At 38.2% G+C, this 19,608-nt stretch overlaps 1 protein-coding gene across 16 annotated transcripts in view; it reads left to right on the top strand.

Moving 5' to 3' along the window:
- Positions 1 to 19,608, top strand: part of Hdac9 (histone deacetylase 9) — a 604,989-nt gene that overhangs the window by 342,289 nt on the left and 243,092 nt on the right. For all 16 annotated transcript variants that reach the window (XM_023709815.1, XM_023709817.1, XM_023709816.1 and 13 more), the window contains 2 exons: positions 1,499 to 1,619; positions 5,709 to 5,758. In XM_023709815.1, the coding sequence (XP_023565583.1) occupies positions 1,499 to 1,619; positions 5,709 to 5,758 (171 nt within the window). The remainder of the gene's footprint in view (positions 1 to 1,498; positions 1,620 to 5,708; positions 5,759 to 19,608) is intronic.

Consider the following 19,608-nt stretch of genomic DNA (forward strand, 5'->3'; position numbering starts at 1 on the left):
TTCCACAATGCTGACTGATTGTGCTGAAAACAGAACTTCAATGCTATGACAAAGAATGCCCCACAAGTATTTGTTTATTTGCTCAGCACATAAAAGCAGTCTTAAGGAGATTCTGCTTTACTTCACTCTCTCCTGTTTCCCTCATTGTCCCCTGCCATTGCTCCTTTATCCTGAACTGATCATTTATTCTCAGTGACAAGCCCAGTGCAGCTCTGCCACCAGCACAGTAAACTCTGAGGAAGTATCAGCGCACGCGAAGGCCCACCAGCAGTCCCCTGGCCTCGCAGGGCAGGGCCTGCCTGTGAAATCATCCAGCTCTCAGACAGATGTGGCCATCACCTGAGGTGGCCAACAACATTCACGGCTCTGCTTTCACTGGAGTTCTGCACTTACATGTTCCCTTACCTCTGCTGTGTGGTGGGATGTATTTTGAGGTTTTTTTGTTTGTTTGTTTTTTTTTTTTTTGGAATAACAGTAGTTTCCAAAAGTGAAGGCTAGTTAACTTAATATACCAGTGTTTTGTTTTTGAGTTCACAGATGTGCTAACTGAGAAATGTGCCCAGGATGAAGACTTGTATGATGATTAACTGAGATTTATCTTAAGGCATAGCTTTGCCCCTGCTGAAGGAACTTTTTATTTATTTATTTATTTATTTATTTATTTATTTTTGTGAAACAGTGAAAGTCTGTGACTAGCATAAAGAATTCACTGAGTCAAGTTTCTCAGATTATCTCTGATTAAACTGCAGGGCTTTTTGTTTAAGTTTTAATCTGTCACAGGTTAATATTTTTATAAAATACATTAAAATGAAATACTGCAAGACTAAAATACAAATTGAAGATGTACACATTTACATCAGATTCAAAAGACACAAACATACTGTCAGATTGACATACAGGTTTCTAGAGGTTTCTTGGAATTGTTATATTGACCTCATCACAGACACCGATAAACAGATCTGTAGCTGTTCTGCATCCCAGGAGAAGCGCGTGGCTGGTGTTCCTATAGAGAAATGCTACCTTGAGGTGCATGCACAAGAAGTAGTTAGCATATTTGTGACAACCATGTGCATTAAATTGTAATGGTATTTACTTATATTCTTTAAGAAAAACAGGTATTTTTATTTCATCAACTTCTTTCAAGGTAAGTGTAAAATAAGATGCTGCTGGTAAATTAACGTCTCAATAAGCCCTGATGGTTTTTAAGATGAGACTCTTTTAAAGGAGTCAACTATTAATTACTCTGCTATAGATTTTTTTATGCCAAAGAAGAATATACTTACTTAGACGGTCTATTTAGGCAGAAGCAATCCATGGATCTGAACCTGGCTCGTGCTCATTTTTCAAGCATTATTATGGTCCTTTACAAGCAAATCAGCGTCACATTCCCGCATGATGAAATTCAACTCATTATTAATCATCTTAAATGTGATTTGGGTCTCATTTTCTTCTGAATATTTTCCGTAGAGAACTATTGGTTTCTGCTGTTTTCTTTCAGCGAATTCAAGGTCGAAAAGCCAGCCTGGAGGAAATACAGCTTGTGCATTCTGAACATCACTCACTTTTGTACGGCACCAGCCCCCTGGATGGACAGAAGCTGGACCCCAGGATCCTCCTAGGTCTGTAGGGCTTCCATTCTCTTGAGAACGACACATTCCAGCGCTATCATTAGTCAAAGCTGGTGTCAGTTGAAACTACTTGGCAAGCAAGTGTGACCAAAAAAAAAAAAAAAAAAATCACTTTTTCCAACGGCATTGCTTTGTGAAGTGAGTTTTGTATAAGAGAAGCCAAAGTGGATTAAGATCCTGCATTAGAAAAAGACAATGTTGCATGATGTTTACTTTAAAACTAACCTTTGTTTAAATACCGTTTGTACAGTGTACTTTTACATATAGGAATGTGCATTGCCACATTTATTTGCTTCCATTGTTAAACTGAAAGACATTTTTTTCATTTATGCAAATTTCTTTACTTTTCTCATTTTTTTTGTCATTCAGCTCTTTTGTCTGACTAACACATTTAGATAATAATCCTCCTTTTTTCTTTCTTAAAAATATATTTTAGTATAGGATCTACAGGGTCTCACTACACAAATAGAACTTGTAGTGATTCTCCCGTTTTCAGCCTCCCAAGTGTGGGATTGCAGGCGCATGCTGCCACACCCAGTCTCAGTCGCAGTCTCAATGCCCCCCAGGGGCAGAGCTAGCATGGCACGTGGGGAATCAAATCCCGGTCCCAGGCGCTTTAGTCCTGTGAGCTATCTGGCTGGCCCTACACCTTATTTTTAGTGAAAACTGGTACCATGTTTAGGATGCTACATTGTGGTATAGTAAGAGTGCACTTATAATTCTTATAGATGCCTTACTTGTGGAAATACATAGTGCAGTAAATGACACAAGGAAGAAGCTAATAAACATGTTTTGCCAGTCTATTATTTTTTTTGAAAACTTCATATCAGATTTTAAAATAAAGCCAGATGTAGTGGCACACATATATAATTCTGGTACTAGGGAGGCTGAGGCAGGAGGATTGCCTGCTGCAAGTCTGAAGGCAGCCTGTGCCACATAGTGAGTTCAAGACCAACCTGAACTACATCATAAGACCTTGTCTCAAAAAAAAAATAAGTTGCAGAACTTTGTATAAACTTTATATGGCTGCTAGAAATAACAGATTTTTGAAAACTAGTGGCAAAACATTGGTTGAAATACTTAGTTGTTTGTTTATTTATGTAATGGTACTGGGGATTTAACCCAGGGTCTTTGCATTGAGCTATATCCCTTTTTATTTTTAAAAACATAGTTTCATTAAGTTGCTAAGCTGTTTAGGCTGGGCTCAAATATTCCTGCCTCAGAAAGTTCTGGGGTTAGAGGCAAACAATTATATTATATTGATAACTTTTTATAATTTAATAACTGTATATCATAGCAATACTGAAAGAATTATATATGAAATGTTTTAATTACAAAAGACATGGTAGGACTTGTTTTAGTCCCTTTCTTTCAAACAAAGCTGTTAAGCCAGTTTCAAATTATCAAACTCTTTCACTAATCCAATATTATTTCAAAATACTTTATGCTAACCAGCCCCCCGCAAAAAATTGAAAGCCAGTGTATGACATGTAGTGAATGATCATCCTGGAAAGTAATTGTGGGAGAAATTAAACATGACCTCCTACAGCACTTCAAATATGCCTTCTCAAGAATGAAGGCAAGCAGCCATAACTCCATGAACTGGGGCATGGGAGTGTGTGCATGTTCCCGCCTAGGTGGGAAATCAGGGTAGGTAACAGTAGCTTGGGGGAAATCAGGCAGAAAAGGTACACACAAGCATTGTTCAGTTTTTAAGGCTATTGCTAACATTTTATGGTGAAAAACAATTTATACAGCAGAATTAAAATTATACAATAAATGTAAACAATTGATCTAAAATTCTACACCATAGACATTTTTTTCTTGGTGCTTTTGAAGGAACCAGCCACCTCCAGCTTTTCCCATACACAGGAGAGGTGTCACTTTTGAGGCAGATTGATACTGCTATCCTGGATAATAAAGTTCTAGAGTTTAGAGAATGAATTGTAAGTTCAGTATGAGCAGACCTATCAATCTTTGTACCTTGAAAGATATCTACAGATTATAAAATAATTAGATTTGAAAATAAGCACCATTCACCTCTTTAAATACTTTATTTAAATGTTGTAAGGTGACACTTTCACAATATTTTCTTCAATCAGTCTGGTCCAATGTTTTCCTTTACATTAATATTCCTGTCATCCTTATTACCTCTTTCCATTACTTTGTGGCTATCCAGTTTCCTATCCATTGATAAAGTAATGTAATGCTATAAAAAATAAATCCAGTCATGTCATGGATTAAATATTTCTTGTACATTTTTTAATTTAAATGATTGGCCAGGGATATAGCTCAGCAGAATAAGTGCCTGCCTGGCAAGTGCAAGGTCCTGAGTTCCATCTCCACTACCAAAAAAAAAAAGAAAGAAAAAGAAAAAGAACAAAAATTAAATGATCAATATTTACCTATTTTGTATTATATAAATATTACTATATTAAATTATTCATAAATGGCATACATTTATTTTCCTTTTTCTCTTATAGTTTAATGATTTTGAAGTTATTCTTTTTTTAAGTTACTCTTTATACATTATTTCAATTTCATTACAGTACAATATCACTTCTGTGCCTTTTATATTGTGAATGAATAGTTCAGATATTAAACTATACTGGTGTATCTCACTCAATTCACACGTGATACGTGGAATCACATTTTCAAAATTCTCAATGTGCTAATATTCTTGTTATGAGTAATCACATAAGAAAACTTTACCTTTCCAATTCTCTGCTGAAAATTTTTTGTAGTGTCCTTAGTTGTGCTAATAGTCTACTTTTAATTCTGTGCCTTAACATGCTTATTTTTGGTGCCTTCTTACGTTTGTTCTTGCTGCATTTGTTTCTGTAGACTGGAGATTGAACCTAGGGCCGCATGCACTTTAGGCAAGTGGAGGACCACTGGGCTACATCCTCATCTGTTGTTTCCTTTTCTGTCTTTTTCTTTTTTGACCTGAATATCTTTCTATTCATTTTGTGTATTCTTTTGTGTTTGCATTTCTCTTAGTCATTTTCTGTCAGTACATTGCACTTGAAAACTCAACTCATATACTTTGTTTACAAAATAAACTTTCTTCATGGCACTATGATTGATTTAGACTTTACTAACAGCGTGTGAATGCCACCACAAATGTGCTTTGAATTATAAATGTGCTTTGAATTATAAATGTGCTTTTTATTATTCAAAGTTATCAATAACTTTGAATTATTTATTTCATTGATCATCAGTAAGACAAATGAATAGGATAGGTGAATTAGAGGAGTCACTTGATGAAAAGAAATCCTCACTGTGTCCCTCTTGTTGATACACAGGTAGATGTTCCTCTAGAGGCTGACAGCATGTACTTTTTCTGTATTCATGAAGTAGGTAACATAGAAATTAAAGCACAGGTAAACAAAGTGCTTGCTGAAAATCCTCTGAAATATCAGTGCAGATAGAACCACAATTCAGATTTTGTTATGTATTGTCAGAGAAGATCTTTTTATATTTAACATATAGATATCCAAAGCGGTGTCCTTTTTATTAAAAACAAAAAAACAACCCTGTGGATATTGAAGAGGCTTATGATATACCTTAGCTATAACTTAAGTAGATTCACCTACTTATAGCTGAATGCATTATCTGTTTCTGAAGTAAAATATTAAGGGTAATTCTATATATCTGGGAAGAAATTCTAGTTTTTGAAATATTTTTAAAATGAAAATGTGCAGTTTCATAAACTCGTGGCTCAAAGCATCACAGTCATTGAAGAGGTAAGTTATTTAACATAAATTACCATTTTATAAATTTATAATTATATGCACACATAATATAGATTTTTTACCCACATTTCATGGGCATGAATTTCTTCATTTGGAGTAATAGATCTACATGTAATATTATTCACATTCATTTGCTTTGAGTACTTACTTGTATATGCAGATAGAAAGAACAGAGTATTTTGAAAATTGAGTCAATGAATTTGTCTAAAATCTCACTAATTTCTGAGTTAAGTATAGATACTATGTAACATAATTATATATGTGAATAATACAGTGTTTTTAATGCTATATAATTTGCATATTTTTATGTCTCCTTACTGTATAGGTGATGATTCTCAAAAGTTCTTTTCCTCACTACCTTGCGGTGGACTTGGAGTAAGTATGACCTTGTTTCCTGCTTTTAAATAAAACAAACTTACACAAAAAACTCCTTTGACCTCTCTATTTAGTTATGCTTAAGACTGTCTAAGGTTATACAACAACTGACTGTATGTTTGCAGAGGTAATTGCCAAAAGTTATTGTTCAAAAATTATTTGGAATCTCTGTATGGTGAGAACATAGAACCAAGCTCAGAGCGAGGCCCTTCAAGCTGTGGCTTCCCCCGCGACCAGATAGTGCACTCATGAAGCTACTACGGCTGGGCTTTTGTATAGCGGTAGAAAAATTAATGTAAGACATTTTAACATAGTGTTTGCAAGAAAATTCTACTTTCAGTAAGCTTCAACTATGCACAAAAATTCTATCCCTCATGAAAATAGCATAAACTTCAAAAGATGCTTTTCAGTATGGGACATTTGTTTGTGCACCCCTTGAGGCCATTTTTCTCTTCAATACTTAACAAAGCCTTTTGACCCAGGATATTTATACTGCATTTCAAGGACAAATTTGTTCAAATCCAGTAACATATAAAGAAAACTGCCTACATTTTTGTAAGTGATTAGAACAAACCCTATAACCTGCAACCTATTTAGAATTAACCCTTACCAATAACAAACCATTCTGTAGAACTAAGTACTAAGTCATGTAAAGACGATATAATTCTAGGGCAGGTTTCCAAGGCCTAAAAATTTAAATTAGATTTATCTTGGATCCTAAAGGCAGAGAAAGAACCTGGTTATGAATACATCATGTTTTAGACAAATCTTTGCTATCATTGTATTTGTCCAGGGAAATCCCACATATTTTCTATTTGTCATATATTTTAAGGATACCAAACTTACTCAGGGATAGCTGTCTTTTCCATCCACTGTGATCCTGCCCCTTCTGAGATGAAGAATGGCAAGTATAGCAAATAGCCACTGGAGTTTATAGAGTTTATCAGCATGCAACCCATACAACAGTCTTGTGAAACAGATAACCCATCAAAAAGCATTGTGATTAATATCATCTTTCAGCTGAGAAACTGAATGTTGGGGGAAGTGAAGTTATTTTCTTGAAGTCACACAGTAAAGAGAGAAATGCTCAAAGTGTGAGGTTAGTGCACTTAATGTGAAGACATTTCAAAATCCTTTCCAAGGTTCTTCATAACTTTCATCTTTAACAGGCTGAGACAGCCCAGCCCTCCTGCCTAATGGGCTGCGGTGTGGCTGAGGTGGGATGGCCCCTTTGTGGCAGCCCGCAGTGACTTTTGCGTTGGACCCTTGACACAGGACAGTTGTCCCCCACATTAATCCTTGCTCCTTTTAGCAGCTCATCCCCAGCCTTATGAGCAGGGAGCTTACAAAGCTTCTTACAAGAGCAGAAGATAAGCTGCCTTTTAAAGTGGGTTTGATTGGCTTTTGGGCTTACTTTTAGCATCTCAAGTGGCTATTTTAAGAGAATGGTTGCTTATGTACAAATGGGGCAGAGAATAAAAAGCTAATGTCTACTGCATGGAAACAGTGAAGGGGAAGAAACTGAAACTATCTGGAGAGTGGTGGGCATCTGACCCCACCCATTACAAGCACATTTAATTCATGACCCAGCGCTGAACTGAGAACAGCTCGCTAGAACGCATCTCTCAGATCTGACCTGGGATGTACCTGTAACTCACTACCCCTTGAACAAGTTTTCTGTATTCCAGTGGTCTCACTTCAGACCAAGGAGTCTTCTTATGTTTCAGACAGAATTACAGTAGCAAATCCCAGCACTCTGGGATGCTGAGACAGGAGCAGTCAAAGTTTGAGTCCAGCTTGAGCAATTTAGAGAAACCCTGTCTCAAAATTTAAAAAAAATCTTAAAGTCTGAGCATATAGTTAAGTGTGAAGGCTCTAGTTTCAACCCCTAGGACCATCAAAAAAAAAAGTACCCAAAGAATGAACAATGCCTGGTGTCTTTGGTGTGTGCCTACAATATGAACACAGTTTGGGCTTGTGTTATAGAGTAAGTCCTTAGGAGTCTGCCCTGCCTTGGATGGTGGCAGTAGTGGTGGTGGGTACCTCTAGCACAGGGAAACAGAGGTAGTAGGATGTGGCCTGAATTAGGTTGGTTGGAGTGTTGGAGAAAGCTGGAGAGAGGTGCTATACTTATTAAATTGGCCCATACATCTTCAGGAGGTACTTATCTAGGTGAGTCTAGAGGTGTGTGTGTGTGTGTGTGTGTGTGTGTGTGTGTGCGTGCATGCATCCACATGTGTGCATGCATACATACATACATACAAGATCACACTTGCTAGTGCTCTAGCAAGCTAGATTGGGTCAATCATTTTGTGTGCTTCTGTGGAACAAATCATGTTCTTAGCCATCCAAGGAGTCGTCTTGTTCCTTGAGATATTTGGTTTTGATGCAAGTCCTACGACAGACTCTGTCTGTGAATTTGAACCAGTCTAACTTTTACCTTGAAGTCAATCCCAGACATTTGCTATGCAAAAAAAAAATACCAAGTAGTAACTTGGCATTGTCCCATTTCATATTGTAGGGGTACCCTGGCAATCTTGGAAACTACTAAAATTGCTCTTTCCTTAAGAAACTCTTGTGCTATCTGATTATTTGAGACAGACCCAATGGGTTCAATTTCAAAATACTCAATAATTTTTAACTGTTCAAGTAAATTCTCGTTACTTAGAATATATATTCTAGATGGCTGCTGAAGGCCAATAGATTAGTTGGCTTTTGAGGATGATACCATGGATTTTATGAAATCAGAAAACATTTAGTTATTAAATTTCCCACTAAAACTGCTTGAGCAGCTGGACTGTTGATCAAATTGCTCAAAAGGAGAGTAGTATGAGGTGCTTTAAAATATGCTCGCCAGAATGACATTTTGAACAATCTCAAGATTTACAAATTCCTCTGTATTTGTATATCATTTTATTTAGTTACTATGGTGTGACTCATTTTCAATTCTGGTGCAGTTGCATAAGAAAATAAACTAGTTGAAAAGACCATCTTACCAAACCCAGGACTCATTCGTTGTCTAGTGAAGTGGGTAATAAAGGAACTCTGGAAACAAAAGCCAGTGCAGAACCACATTAATTCCCCCTCCTCAGGGTACATCACTAAAAATAGTGATCACTTCTTGGCCATCTGACCTGCTGCTGTGTGAAGAAATCTTGAAGTCATTTCTCAGCCATATTTTCCCCTCTTCACTTGATAGGCCACAAAAAAACCCACAAAAGCAGGGACGAGCAGGCTTTTATGATAATGTCGTCATCAGCTCCCAGCTTCAAACGCTTCTGCGGCTTTTGAGTTGTCATTTATAACTTGGAACTGAATCGACCCATAATTCCCCTGATACACTTAGAGAAATTGATAACAGACTCTGCACTTCTTTTATGGCTCGGAGGAGGCAACTCCAATCACATCACTATTGGCAGGCAATATTATTTTTTGACATGGTTGTAAAAGTATAAAAGGGCTTATGGCATTTGTTTAGATGAGGAATGGGCTCTCAAGCTGTGCTGGGGTTTACAGGACGAGATTAGTGAGAAGCAAAGGGAATATGATGTTTGCAAACAGGATATGATTTTATATAAGTTTGGGTTTCATGCTCTGTTCCCTGGGGAAAGCCCTGCAGACAGCCGAGAATTCCACTTTTATCCTCCAACAGACAAGCTCTCCATGCCAAAAGGCAGAAAAATAAACGTGGTCCATGGCCAGTGTCAGACCCTTGATTGGAAAAGGAGGAGCTGTGAAGAATCAGAACAGCTTTCCTAAAGGAACGAGGGGTTGCAGAGCAGGGGCATAGTCGGGGCCCACACAGCTGGCCCGGGATGTGCCCGAAGGAGGTCCTGCGAGGTTTCCCTGCGGCACCTTCCGCAGTGGCAGCTCCATCTGTGAACACAGGACCAACTTTGTAGTGCAGATTTCTACTTTGTCCATGTTCTATTTGATTGCACCTAGATGGGACACACTTATGAGGTTTAAGGAGGTCATCTGTGATTTAGGGGAGAAGGCGATGGGGAGAAGGATTTGGTGATTGTTGGGGGCTGTGATTTGAAGGTCATCTCAATTGAGCTGAGGTTTGCTGCACACATTGGAGGTATACGCTAACCATGGTCACTATACAGGCGCAGACTGGGGAGAGACGTTTTCAATTTTCTTTCATCTGATCAGAGTTAATAGGCAAACTGTTTCCTTTGATATGTAAGTTTGCATGTGTATCACAAATAGACTGTGTACAAACATACATATATATTTTATATATATGAAAATTCAGCTATTTCACAGGACATTTATACATTATATTGTTTTTTCTTCTTCTGGTTACTATACCACACTGGTCCTCCACAGATACCCAATAACAGCATTCAGAGTTCCATGGTAAGCCATTTAAAGGGCTGCGCTGATATTTCCTTTTTGTTATAAGACTAGAGAGTGACTTCCCTGAGTAGATCTGTGGACCTGTAGATACATTTATTGTAATAGAAAAGTATTTTTTCTTTCATTATTTTGGATGATCTTCTTTGAAACAATACTAACATATTAGAAGGTAGATAGCAGATAAGAAGGGTGGGGAAGGAAGCAGAAGACGAGGCTTGTTGCTAGTGGCCAGGCACATTGCAGGAAGGCGAAGGCTAAGGAGACAAGCTCCCAGCACTTAGTTGCTCAGGGTCTCCCCACTAAAGCGATTTAGATAGAAGCCGTATGGGAGCACAAAGGAGGGGCTTCCAAAGCAGGGAAGGAGGAGTGCTGAACAATGAATGTGTTTATGAGTGCTGTATGGGAGCTGGCTGTGGTCGTAGAGCAGGACGAAGCAGCCAGGCATTAGCTGTTTCGGCATAATGACATGACACTGACAACTGCGCCAAACTGTTTCCAGCTCCTAGAGAATCCCCTCCCTTCAAAGAAATACTTGATGTCTATGCCCAGACTTCGGGTGTTCCTGCGGTTTTGATACTGGCTCAGAAAGCTTTTTGATTGTAACTCGATTTTGTAAAGGAGGCACAATGCCTTTTGTTGGATCAGCACAGGAAGAGGGGCTTGGCATCTGTTCCTCACGTGTAGTAATCAGGATAATGTTGATTTCCCTCATATTAACATTAGCTCAAACCTGGCTTTGCAATCAGTGCTTCGTTTCCTCGCTGCTGCTATCAAAGCTGCATCACCGTCTTCTTCCCTCCAGCACAGTAAGAGAACGCACCCTGCCTTGGAGGCTTTCTCTCCCCATCTCCTCTTCCTAATTGTATTTGGGTTTTCATTAGCTTTAAGCTTGATGCAAATGATACTAACAGGAATACTCTGTGGCACCTGGACAGAGTAAAGCTGATAAGCAACCATAATGAAACTGTTGGAGAGTTTTGTTTCCTGCTACAGATTCTACAAAAAGATCGTGTTGCCCTCAACATGGGAAATTCAGTACAAAATTTATTCAAGCTGGAGAATTTTTTCTAAATAATAAAGGAAGCCCCCAGTGTGGCCCAGAGTATGCTAATTATGCATACTCAGTAATAGTGGTGGGATTGTAGGCAATACTCCCTCTGAGATAAACACATATATGTAGTCTGTGTGTATGAATTTCAAATTCTGTGAATTTATTCACCATCAGATATCCCAGAGAAGAGCAAAATTGGAAATGAAGACCTTCGCTTATTCCTTAATTCACTTAGTTGTACCATCATATCTGTGATTAAATTCTTTCCTTTGCTTTGGTATTGTGACCAAGCACAAAAGGATACATTTGGAAAGAAGGACACTTCATTCTTGTATTTAAAGTAAATGTGAACATCACAAAGGTAGTAAAGTTTTGTTGTTGGCAAAACGAAATGGCTGAAAGATGGTATCATCAAGTTGTATACATGTGTTTTTATAGTTTTGGACCCATAAACACCATCTTGGTTACCTTCTAAGTAGGATGCAATTCCTGCCACTCACAGTAGAAAGGAGGAAAGGTTTCTTTTGGATCACAGTTTGTAGAGGTTTTGATCCATAGTTGGCCAGCTCAGATGCGGAGTGGCACAGTAGAGGAGAGATAGTCATGGAAGGGCAGTACGAAGCAGTGATGAGGGAAGAGGGAAGACGGCACACCCTTCCAGGCCATGCCCTGAGTGGCCCAGCTCCTCGGGCCAGGCTTCACCTCCACACATTACATTTATCTATGCATTCACTGATTATTCCACTGGTTAGTATTATGCCCCTCGATCCACACACCCCTCAAAACTCCCAAAGATGAGCACATGCTATTTGGGAGCACATGTAGATATACATCATAGCAAATATACACGCAGAGAGACACACTCAGCTATGTGAACAAAGGTAATGTCAACAGTAAAGAGGAGGAAAAAGGATATAATTCTAGAATCTCTTTTGTTATAGTTTTCTATTCTGTAGTTATCTTTTACACTTGCCTGTGAGCTTTGTTTATAAACATTAAGACTAGACCAAACTGAGCTTTGGCTCTTGTTGCTGAATGTAAGTACATTTGATAAACTTTAAACTTCTACCTCACTTAGATCTAGAAAATGACCAAGAGATGCAAGAAGTGAAAGGGGAGGGGAGAAGAAAGGGAAGTAAAAATAATTAAGATATATTTTGTACACATACTAACTCCCCACAATGAATGTAGCTGTTATGTACTGCAAACATATACCTATAAAAATAAAATTTAAATTAAAAATGAAATAAAAACTCTAACAAATTAAATACAAATATACAGTCATCTACTGATTCCACTTCTGGCTATCAAAAATAATATATAAGGCTTTCAGTCAAATAAAAAAGTAGAGCCAACAATGGAAAAAGGACTTTATAGAAAAATAAATCTTATGACAGCTGAAATGCAGGTAAACTATGACCCAGCTCAGCTTTTTATTTTGACGTGAAAGACCACACTTAACTTTTTTTGTGCATGAAAGTTCCATACCTAGGTACCTGTTCCTTTAGTAAGCCTTTATCAAATACATGATGATGATGTTTCACTGTTGGATCTGTGTTAAGTATTTCAGTCAAAACAGTGGAGCATAACTTCTAAATTTGTGTTACTATAAAAGAATACATTAGTTTTACTTGAAAATCCACAGGTAAATACATATCCTGATTTATTTGGTCAGCTTTCTTATCTCTGGGGCAAAATATTTGATACCCACAACATAGAAGAAAGGTTTATTTTGGCTTAGGGCTTGAGAGGGTTCAGTTCATATTTAGCTGGCTCCAGGGCAGAATTACATAGATAAACCTGGTAAGGAAAGATCGTCAATGTTTGGCAGTCAGGAAGCAGACAGGAAGGATCCAGGAATAAGAATAACTCTTTCTAGGTCCTATTCCCTGTGACCCAGCTCCTCCAAGGATGTCTCACCTAACAGCCATGAACTCACTACAGATGGATCCACTGGTGAGCATAGCACCCCCATGACCTACTGTACTTCTGAAAGCCCCACCTCTGAATACATGAGACTTGGGGGGGCATTTCACAACTAAATTATAAATGAAACTTATATTCTAGTGAGGAAGAGAGATAAGCAAATGGATATGAGTTTAAATGCATTTAAATGTGTGTGTTTGTGATGATGAATATTAGGGAGGAGCTAAAAGAAAGTGTAGGTATAGAATCTTGTGTGGTTGGGCTGTTGAACTGGAGGTTAATAGGAAATGTTGCCTTTAGGAGATTAGAATTGATGAGGGGGGAAGTGGCATGGGAGTCCTGGCTTTTTGTGGTGACTGACTTAACAGGGACACAGAATAATGAGATTTATCCTGTGAAAGGTAAAGACGGTTTCAGGGTGAGGTGGAAGTTTTCCAAAGTTGCTTAGAGCTTAGAGTCTCCTTCACTTTCCACAGGCACACAAGTTTAGGGTTTTTCTATTCAGAACACACAGTCAGCCTGGACTTCCTTTTGACTCCTGGACTGAAGTGTGATAGGAAGGAGTGGGGGGGGGGTCAAGTTTGATTTTTAGTCATCTCCAAGATCCTGAGACTTCTTGTATCTGACCAGGGGTTTCTGGAGCATCTTGAGCGTCGTGGCACCCTTATTTAGGCCTTCAGAGTTCTGATACTCACTACCAGGTCCCTGACTAGGAGATATCTAAATGTCTCCAGATCTGAGTAGCACTATATGCTGTGGAGCTTCCAGTGTCTGGAGATGTTATTTGGACACAACTTTCCTTTCATATTGTGCACCTAAAATTAGATAATGTTACTGTAGCACCAACTCATTTTCAAGTTTAACGATGCAGTCTTGAAATTCACAATACATTTCCTAGTTCCTTTGTATGTGCGTGTTAGTGGCTTCTTGAATGACGCTGTTTGCCTTGCCCTCGATTGTTGCATTTTTCTCCTTATTTCTATCTGAACAGATTAATTTACTTGTCATTCTCTTTAGGTCAGTGCATAGGCCAAAAGATGGCAGCTTCTCAATGTCCATGTGCCTAATTTTGTTTTGCATGTTGATAGTGTAAGGAACACAAACTTGGGTATCTTAATTTAAAGGATACTTATTACTAATAGCTGTCAATTTTAAACCATTATTAGTTGATACCACACCAATTAACATTCTTGCCCAAGTTATTTTGGACTATTCTGCCCATCAGGTAGTAAGACAAGTAAGATTCTTGGGAGCAGGCAGGATTCATAGCAAATCATGTGAAACACGCACTCAGTTACTTTTTGAAACCTGAGCTGATTCCTAGCCATGTGGCAGGTTGTAGCCATCCTCTTATGAAGCTTCCGGGAACAACCCTACTCTACCTGTTAATCCTTATTAAGGAGGTATTAAATCTTGCTGTTTTATACACAGGGAAACTGAGGCCCAGTGAGGCAACTCATTTAAGTCATATACTGTGAAGGTATTCAAATAGAGGTGGCCTTAGTCCCAAGCTCTCAACCACAGTATGTTGCACTCACAGCTCACCATAATTCCAGACTCATATGATTGTCAACACTCCTCTCCCATATGAGAATAGTCTGAGCCAAAAGAAAGTACAATTATTCTTCTGCCAAGCACATTCTCCTTTTTTATTGAAATTCCTATGAAGTGTTAAATCCATGTACTCAAATATCATCAATTTGAGTAAAAACAGTATACATCTATAAATAGCATTTCAACCCTAGTAGAAATCTCTACCTTGGACCAAACCACTGAGATGAATTGCATGAAATCTCATTAAACACACTTAATGAATCTGATTTAATTTTATTAATCTATTGTCTGGGCAAATGGGGTTCTAGCATGTACTGTCTAGTGAATAACAGTATCAGATTATTATTATTATTACATGCTACATAGTATATTCATCAGATTAAGCAAAGAAGCAATAGTTAACCACCAAAATTATATCAGTTTGCTTTAGAGTTAAGTTCATCTTGGTAGGATTGTTTAGAAGTAGAATAAATTTTGAATAACAATAGTATGGATTCTGAGTGTTCATGACTTGCAAGGTAGCTCACAGGACTCTATAGAGTACTTGGCAAATGCATGAGAACACCACTATCTTAAGTAAAGATCCTAGGAGTATCCTGAGACAATATTTTTGCCAGAACAAACATATTTCTCCACTTCTTGTTACTGGCAAGTAAATAGCAAAGGGATATTTTTCTAAAGATGAAGAGTGCCTAGAAAATGCACATACACAAGGTCAGTGGAGCTTCCAGAAAGCAGTCGATCATACTGAGGATGGTTTGTGGTAGAGAGTTAACACATTCTGCACGCCCCTGTCCCCTCCAGCTGCCACATGAAGAGTTCACGCCTTCTTTCCATATGGAATATCAGTCACAGTATTCATTCATCATATCCACGGTTTTACTTGGAATCTGGAGGTCTTCTCTGTAGCTGCTCTGTTTCTTTTTCATCTTACCATGACTAAAGCAGCTAAGGTGTGGGCATTCTAACCAACAAGTGATCCCAAGGGAATGGGCTGTCATTCATGTCTTCCTCCCAGCATTGAACAAAAGAGAGGAAGCATGTGGGTTCTTCCACTGATTGTCATCATAAATCCATCCCTCTTCTATTTCAAGGGTCTTGGGGTTTCAGCAGAATATTTGACATGAAATGAACATATACATTCAAGGAGCTGGCAGGTTGTATCAGACAAGAGAAGAAAGAATGCCCATTGTTACAGGCTGGAGAGATGATTGAGGAAGAATGCTACAAAGAATATGAGAGGTCTTTAGAGTAATGATTCTCAGATTATCCTATAGAAGTAAAAAATAACAGCTACCCCAGAATTATAGAGTGCTTCCAAGAAGTTTTAACTGGAGAGCTTTCTCCAGATGGCTTTATGATACAGTCTTTGGGGCTATGTCTTTCTGCCCAGTATGGTCTGAAAAGGAGCAACATAACAACTAAATTATTATTTCACTTATGTGAGCATCATTTTCTTTGCCTATTAAATATAGATAAATGAGTCTCTCACTGTATGACTGCTTCTCTTCAGGGGTAACACTAACTAGGTCCAATTCTACAGAAAGTACATTTAACTCTAAGGTCCCCTCTGATCTACCTACCCAACGGATGGCCCACCATTAACATTGTGCATTGTGGTAGACTAATCAAGGAAGGAGGGTAAAGGTGTACATTGTTTTTAGGAGCTCCATGATGAGACATAGGGTAATAGAACTTGAATTAGAAATCACACAATCTGGATCCAAAGCTGGATACTTCCCCTGCTGCAGAAGCACGCCTCCAACTCAGAAGTGCAGAATCCAGCTCAAAAACATGGACAGGCCTGGGTGCTGTCATTTCTCACAAGCACTCAGGTGCTGCCAGAATGTTCTTGGACCACTTTGGCCATGTCCTGAAGATTATGCATGGGTAAATCAATCTTCTCTGGGACTCAATTTCTTTGTAGTAAGATGGTACATGGAGATGATTTATTATCCTTTCTGGGGATTAGATATGGGCTGATCTATATGGTATTATTTTATCCAGTTTTGAAACAATGTTTAAAAGTTCATTTTTCTTAGGAACTCAGATAGCAAGTTCTCACTAGCTTGTCATTGAGGAGTGGTTGGCTAAGTCTTTGTCTTACTTGAGCAAATAGTTATTGGATAGGGACATTTCTATGAGAGGCTGGGGTGAATCCATGACACAGAGGTCCAAGGTATTGGGGCACCACTGATATTGATTTAGAGAGGGTCTGTGGAGATAGCTCAACAGTCTAAACATCTACCTTGGCAAGTGCAAGGACCCAGATTCGATCCCTGGTATCACATGCCATGTGGGCCCAGCCCTTGGCTAAGCCAAGCCAGCCACCATGACCCGGCATGGTGGTGCACAACTGTAATCCCCTTGCTGGGGAGTCTAAGACAGGAGGATCACTGTGAGTCTGAGCTGCATAGCGAGACCCTATACCAAATACATAAAAATTAAATAATAAATAAATAAAAGAAGGCATCAAATGCTCAAAATTAGGAGTGACAAGTCCAAGCATAGGTCTAACTGAATATAAGAGAACAACTCTTCACTTAACCATATGTATATTGTAAGACATGAACAGCAGAGGAATTTTTACATTACTTTGTTTTCTTTTTTTCACAGTAAAATCCAACTGTCTCAGTTACTCTTCTCTCATTGCTGCGACAAATACCCAATTCTCAAAATGAATGAAGGAAAGGTTTACTTAGCTCACAGTTAGTGGAGGTTTCAGTCCATACTCAGCTGGCTCTAAGGCAGAGCGGCACATGGAAGAGAGCAACCTTTCATGGTAGCAGCAAAGAGCAGAGCCAGAATGGGTGGCAGCAGCTCAGGCAGCTAGCTAGCCTCTTGACCCTCCTTACCTTGTAATGCAGATTACCTGCCCCAGGATAGATGCAGCATCCACACCCACAATAATCAGTCACAAACTCCAGAAGCTGCCCCATCACTGCATGAAACTTTGGGGGGACAACTAGACAGAAGCTGTAACACCCACCCAAGAAGTGTTGCAATAGGATTAATTTGTTTTTATTCATTATTTTATTCTCTTAACAAGCTTTATTAAGCATTTATTTTGTGTCAGGTCCTGAAGATAATGTGATAAAAACAGGGCCCTATATCCTGTACTTAATGCTAGCTCCTGTATATCCTTAAGAGTGCTATAAAATTAATAAAGAAAATCCTTTAATAATTCAAATTGGCCTAGTAAGGCTATCATAGCAAAATTCCACAGATAGAGTGGCTTAAACAGAAACTCTTCGCTCATCATGGCTCTGGAGACTAAAAGTCCAAGGTCAAGGTGTTATTAGGTTCGCTTTTTCCTCAGGCTCCTGTCCTTGGTTGCAGGTGTGATCTTCCTGTTGTAACCTCACATTTTCTTGGTATAGGGCATATCTACTGTTTCTTTCTCTTCAAGGATGTTAGCCTTTTGGGGGGAGGTGTGATGGAATCTGAGTGTTGTTTTAATTTGCATTGCATGAATAACCAATAATGTCAAACATTTTTCCATATATTTATTTGCCATTTGTATTTCATCATTTTTGTGAAATATGTATTCATCTCAGAGGCCCATTTTTGGATTGTGTTTTTGAACTTTGGGGGCCTGATGTTTTTATTTTTTATTTTTAAAAATAATTTTATTGAGAAACAAATAGCAGACAGTTTCAAAACTGATTACTAGCACAGTTTCAATAATTAATACATTGCATATTGTTGTCTTGATGGTTATGCATTGTACAAGATGAAGACATGATATCCTGTCCACAAACACTTCTAGAACAAATCTCTCTATTCATTAAATTAAGAGAATACAGCTGTATATCTGTCCAGACTATTTTGAATATACAGATACAAAGTGTCATTCATTTGTATCCCCGTTCTTTGTTTAGTTTTGTCAGAGAAGGGTATTCCATTGTCATTTAAGTATTGTAGGTGTGTGAATTCAGCAAAATAATTCAATATAGTCCAGTAGTCTATAATAGTAGTGGGTTTTCTGTAAGACTGGCGATATCAGAAGTTGTTGACTTGAGCCTTTTACAGCTCAGCGTATTAATATGTCTTTACTTTTAATACTTTGTTTTTATACTTTTCTGTTGGATGACTAAGACCAAGATAAAGCAAGACCTATATAACAAGAAATGTAACTTTTGTATCTGATAAGGTCAGTCAAATCACCTCAGAATTTATCCTGAAACCCTGTACTGCAGTTTGTAGATCTTTTGTGAGTGTCAGCCATGTGGATGAGTCATGGCCATTGCTTGACCAATTTTCTCTCTGTGAAGCCTGAGAGAATGTTTTCTCTCCATGTGACTCTCCTTAGGCACATTGTACACCATCGATCACTGTCCTCTGTGGCCCCATAATCTCCTTGATCAGAAAATTTGGGACACAACTGAGTTGCATGATGTTACAGTACAGGTTGTCCTATGTCCTGAGTCCTCAATGACCTTGAAAAACTAGGATCAAAATGTTGACTGTCCTTACAGCACTTCTTTTTCTCTAATTTTTGGTCTGCAAACTTAGGTTATTAAACCTCCAGAAGAGAAGCTTATTATTATTACCCTACAACATAGGCAGTTGAGCTTAACCTCACTATCTGTCTGAATATCAAACATCTTAGGCATAACATGGAACAGGTATTTTCCATCAAGTATTGATATGTTAAACTTTAAGTCCCTATAGAATATGAAGAAAAAAATAAAAAATTTAGAAATAGAAATAAACAGTTACACATTTTTACACAGGAATTTAGAAATCTAACCATATGCAACATTGTAGCAGGACAGTCTGGTGACATTTTTTTTCTTGTTTCTTGTTTTCATTTACTATTCTTTTTTTAAAAACAAACATTTACTTGAGAGACAGTATGGTATTAATCTCCTTCTTCTTCTTCTTCTTCTTCTTCTTCTTCTTCTTCTTCTTCTTCTTCTTCTTCTTCTTCTTCTTCTTCTTCCTCCTCCTC

The sequence above is a fragment of the Octodon degus genome, unplaced genomic scaffold (genome assembly GCF_000260255.1).
Source record: "Octodon degus isolate 3935 unplaced genomic scaffold, OctDeg1.0 scaffold00015, whole genome shotgun sequence".
NCBI classification, from domain to species: domain Eukaryota; kingdom Metazoa; phylum Chordata; class Mammalia; order Rodentia; family Octodontidae; genus Octodon; species Octodon degus.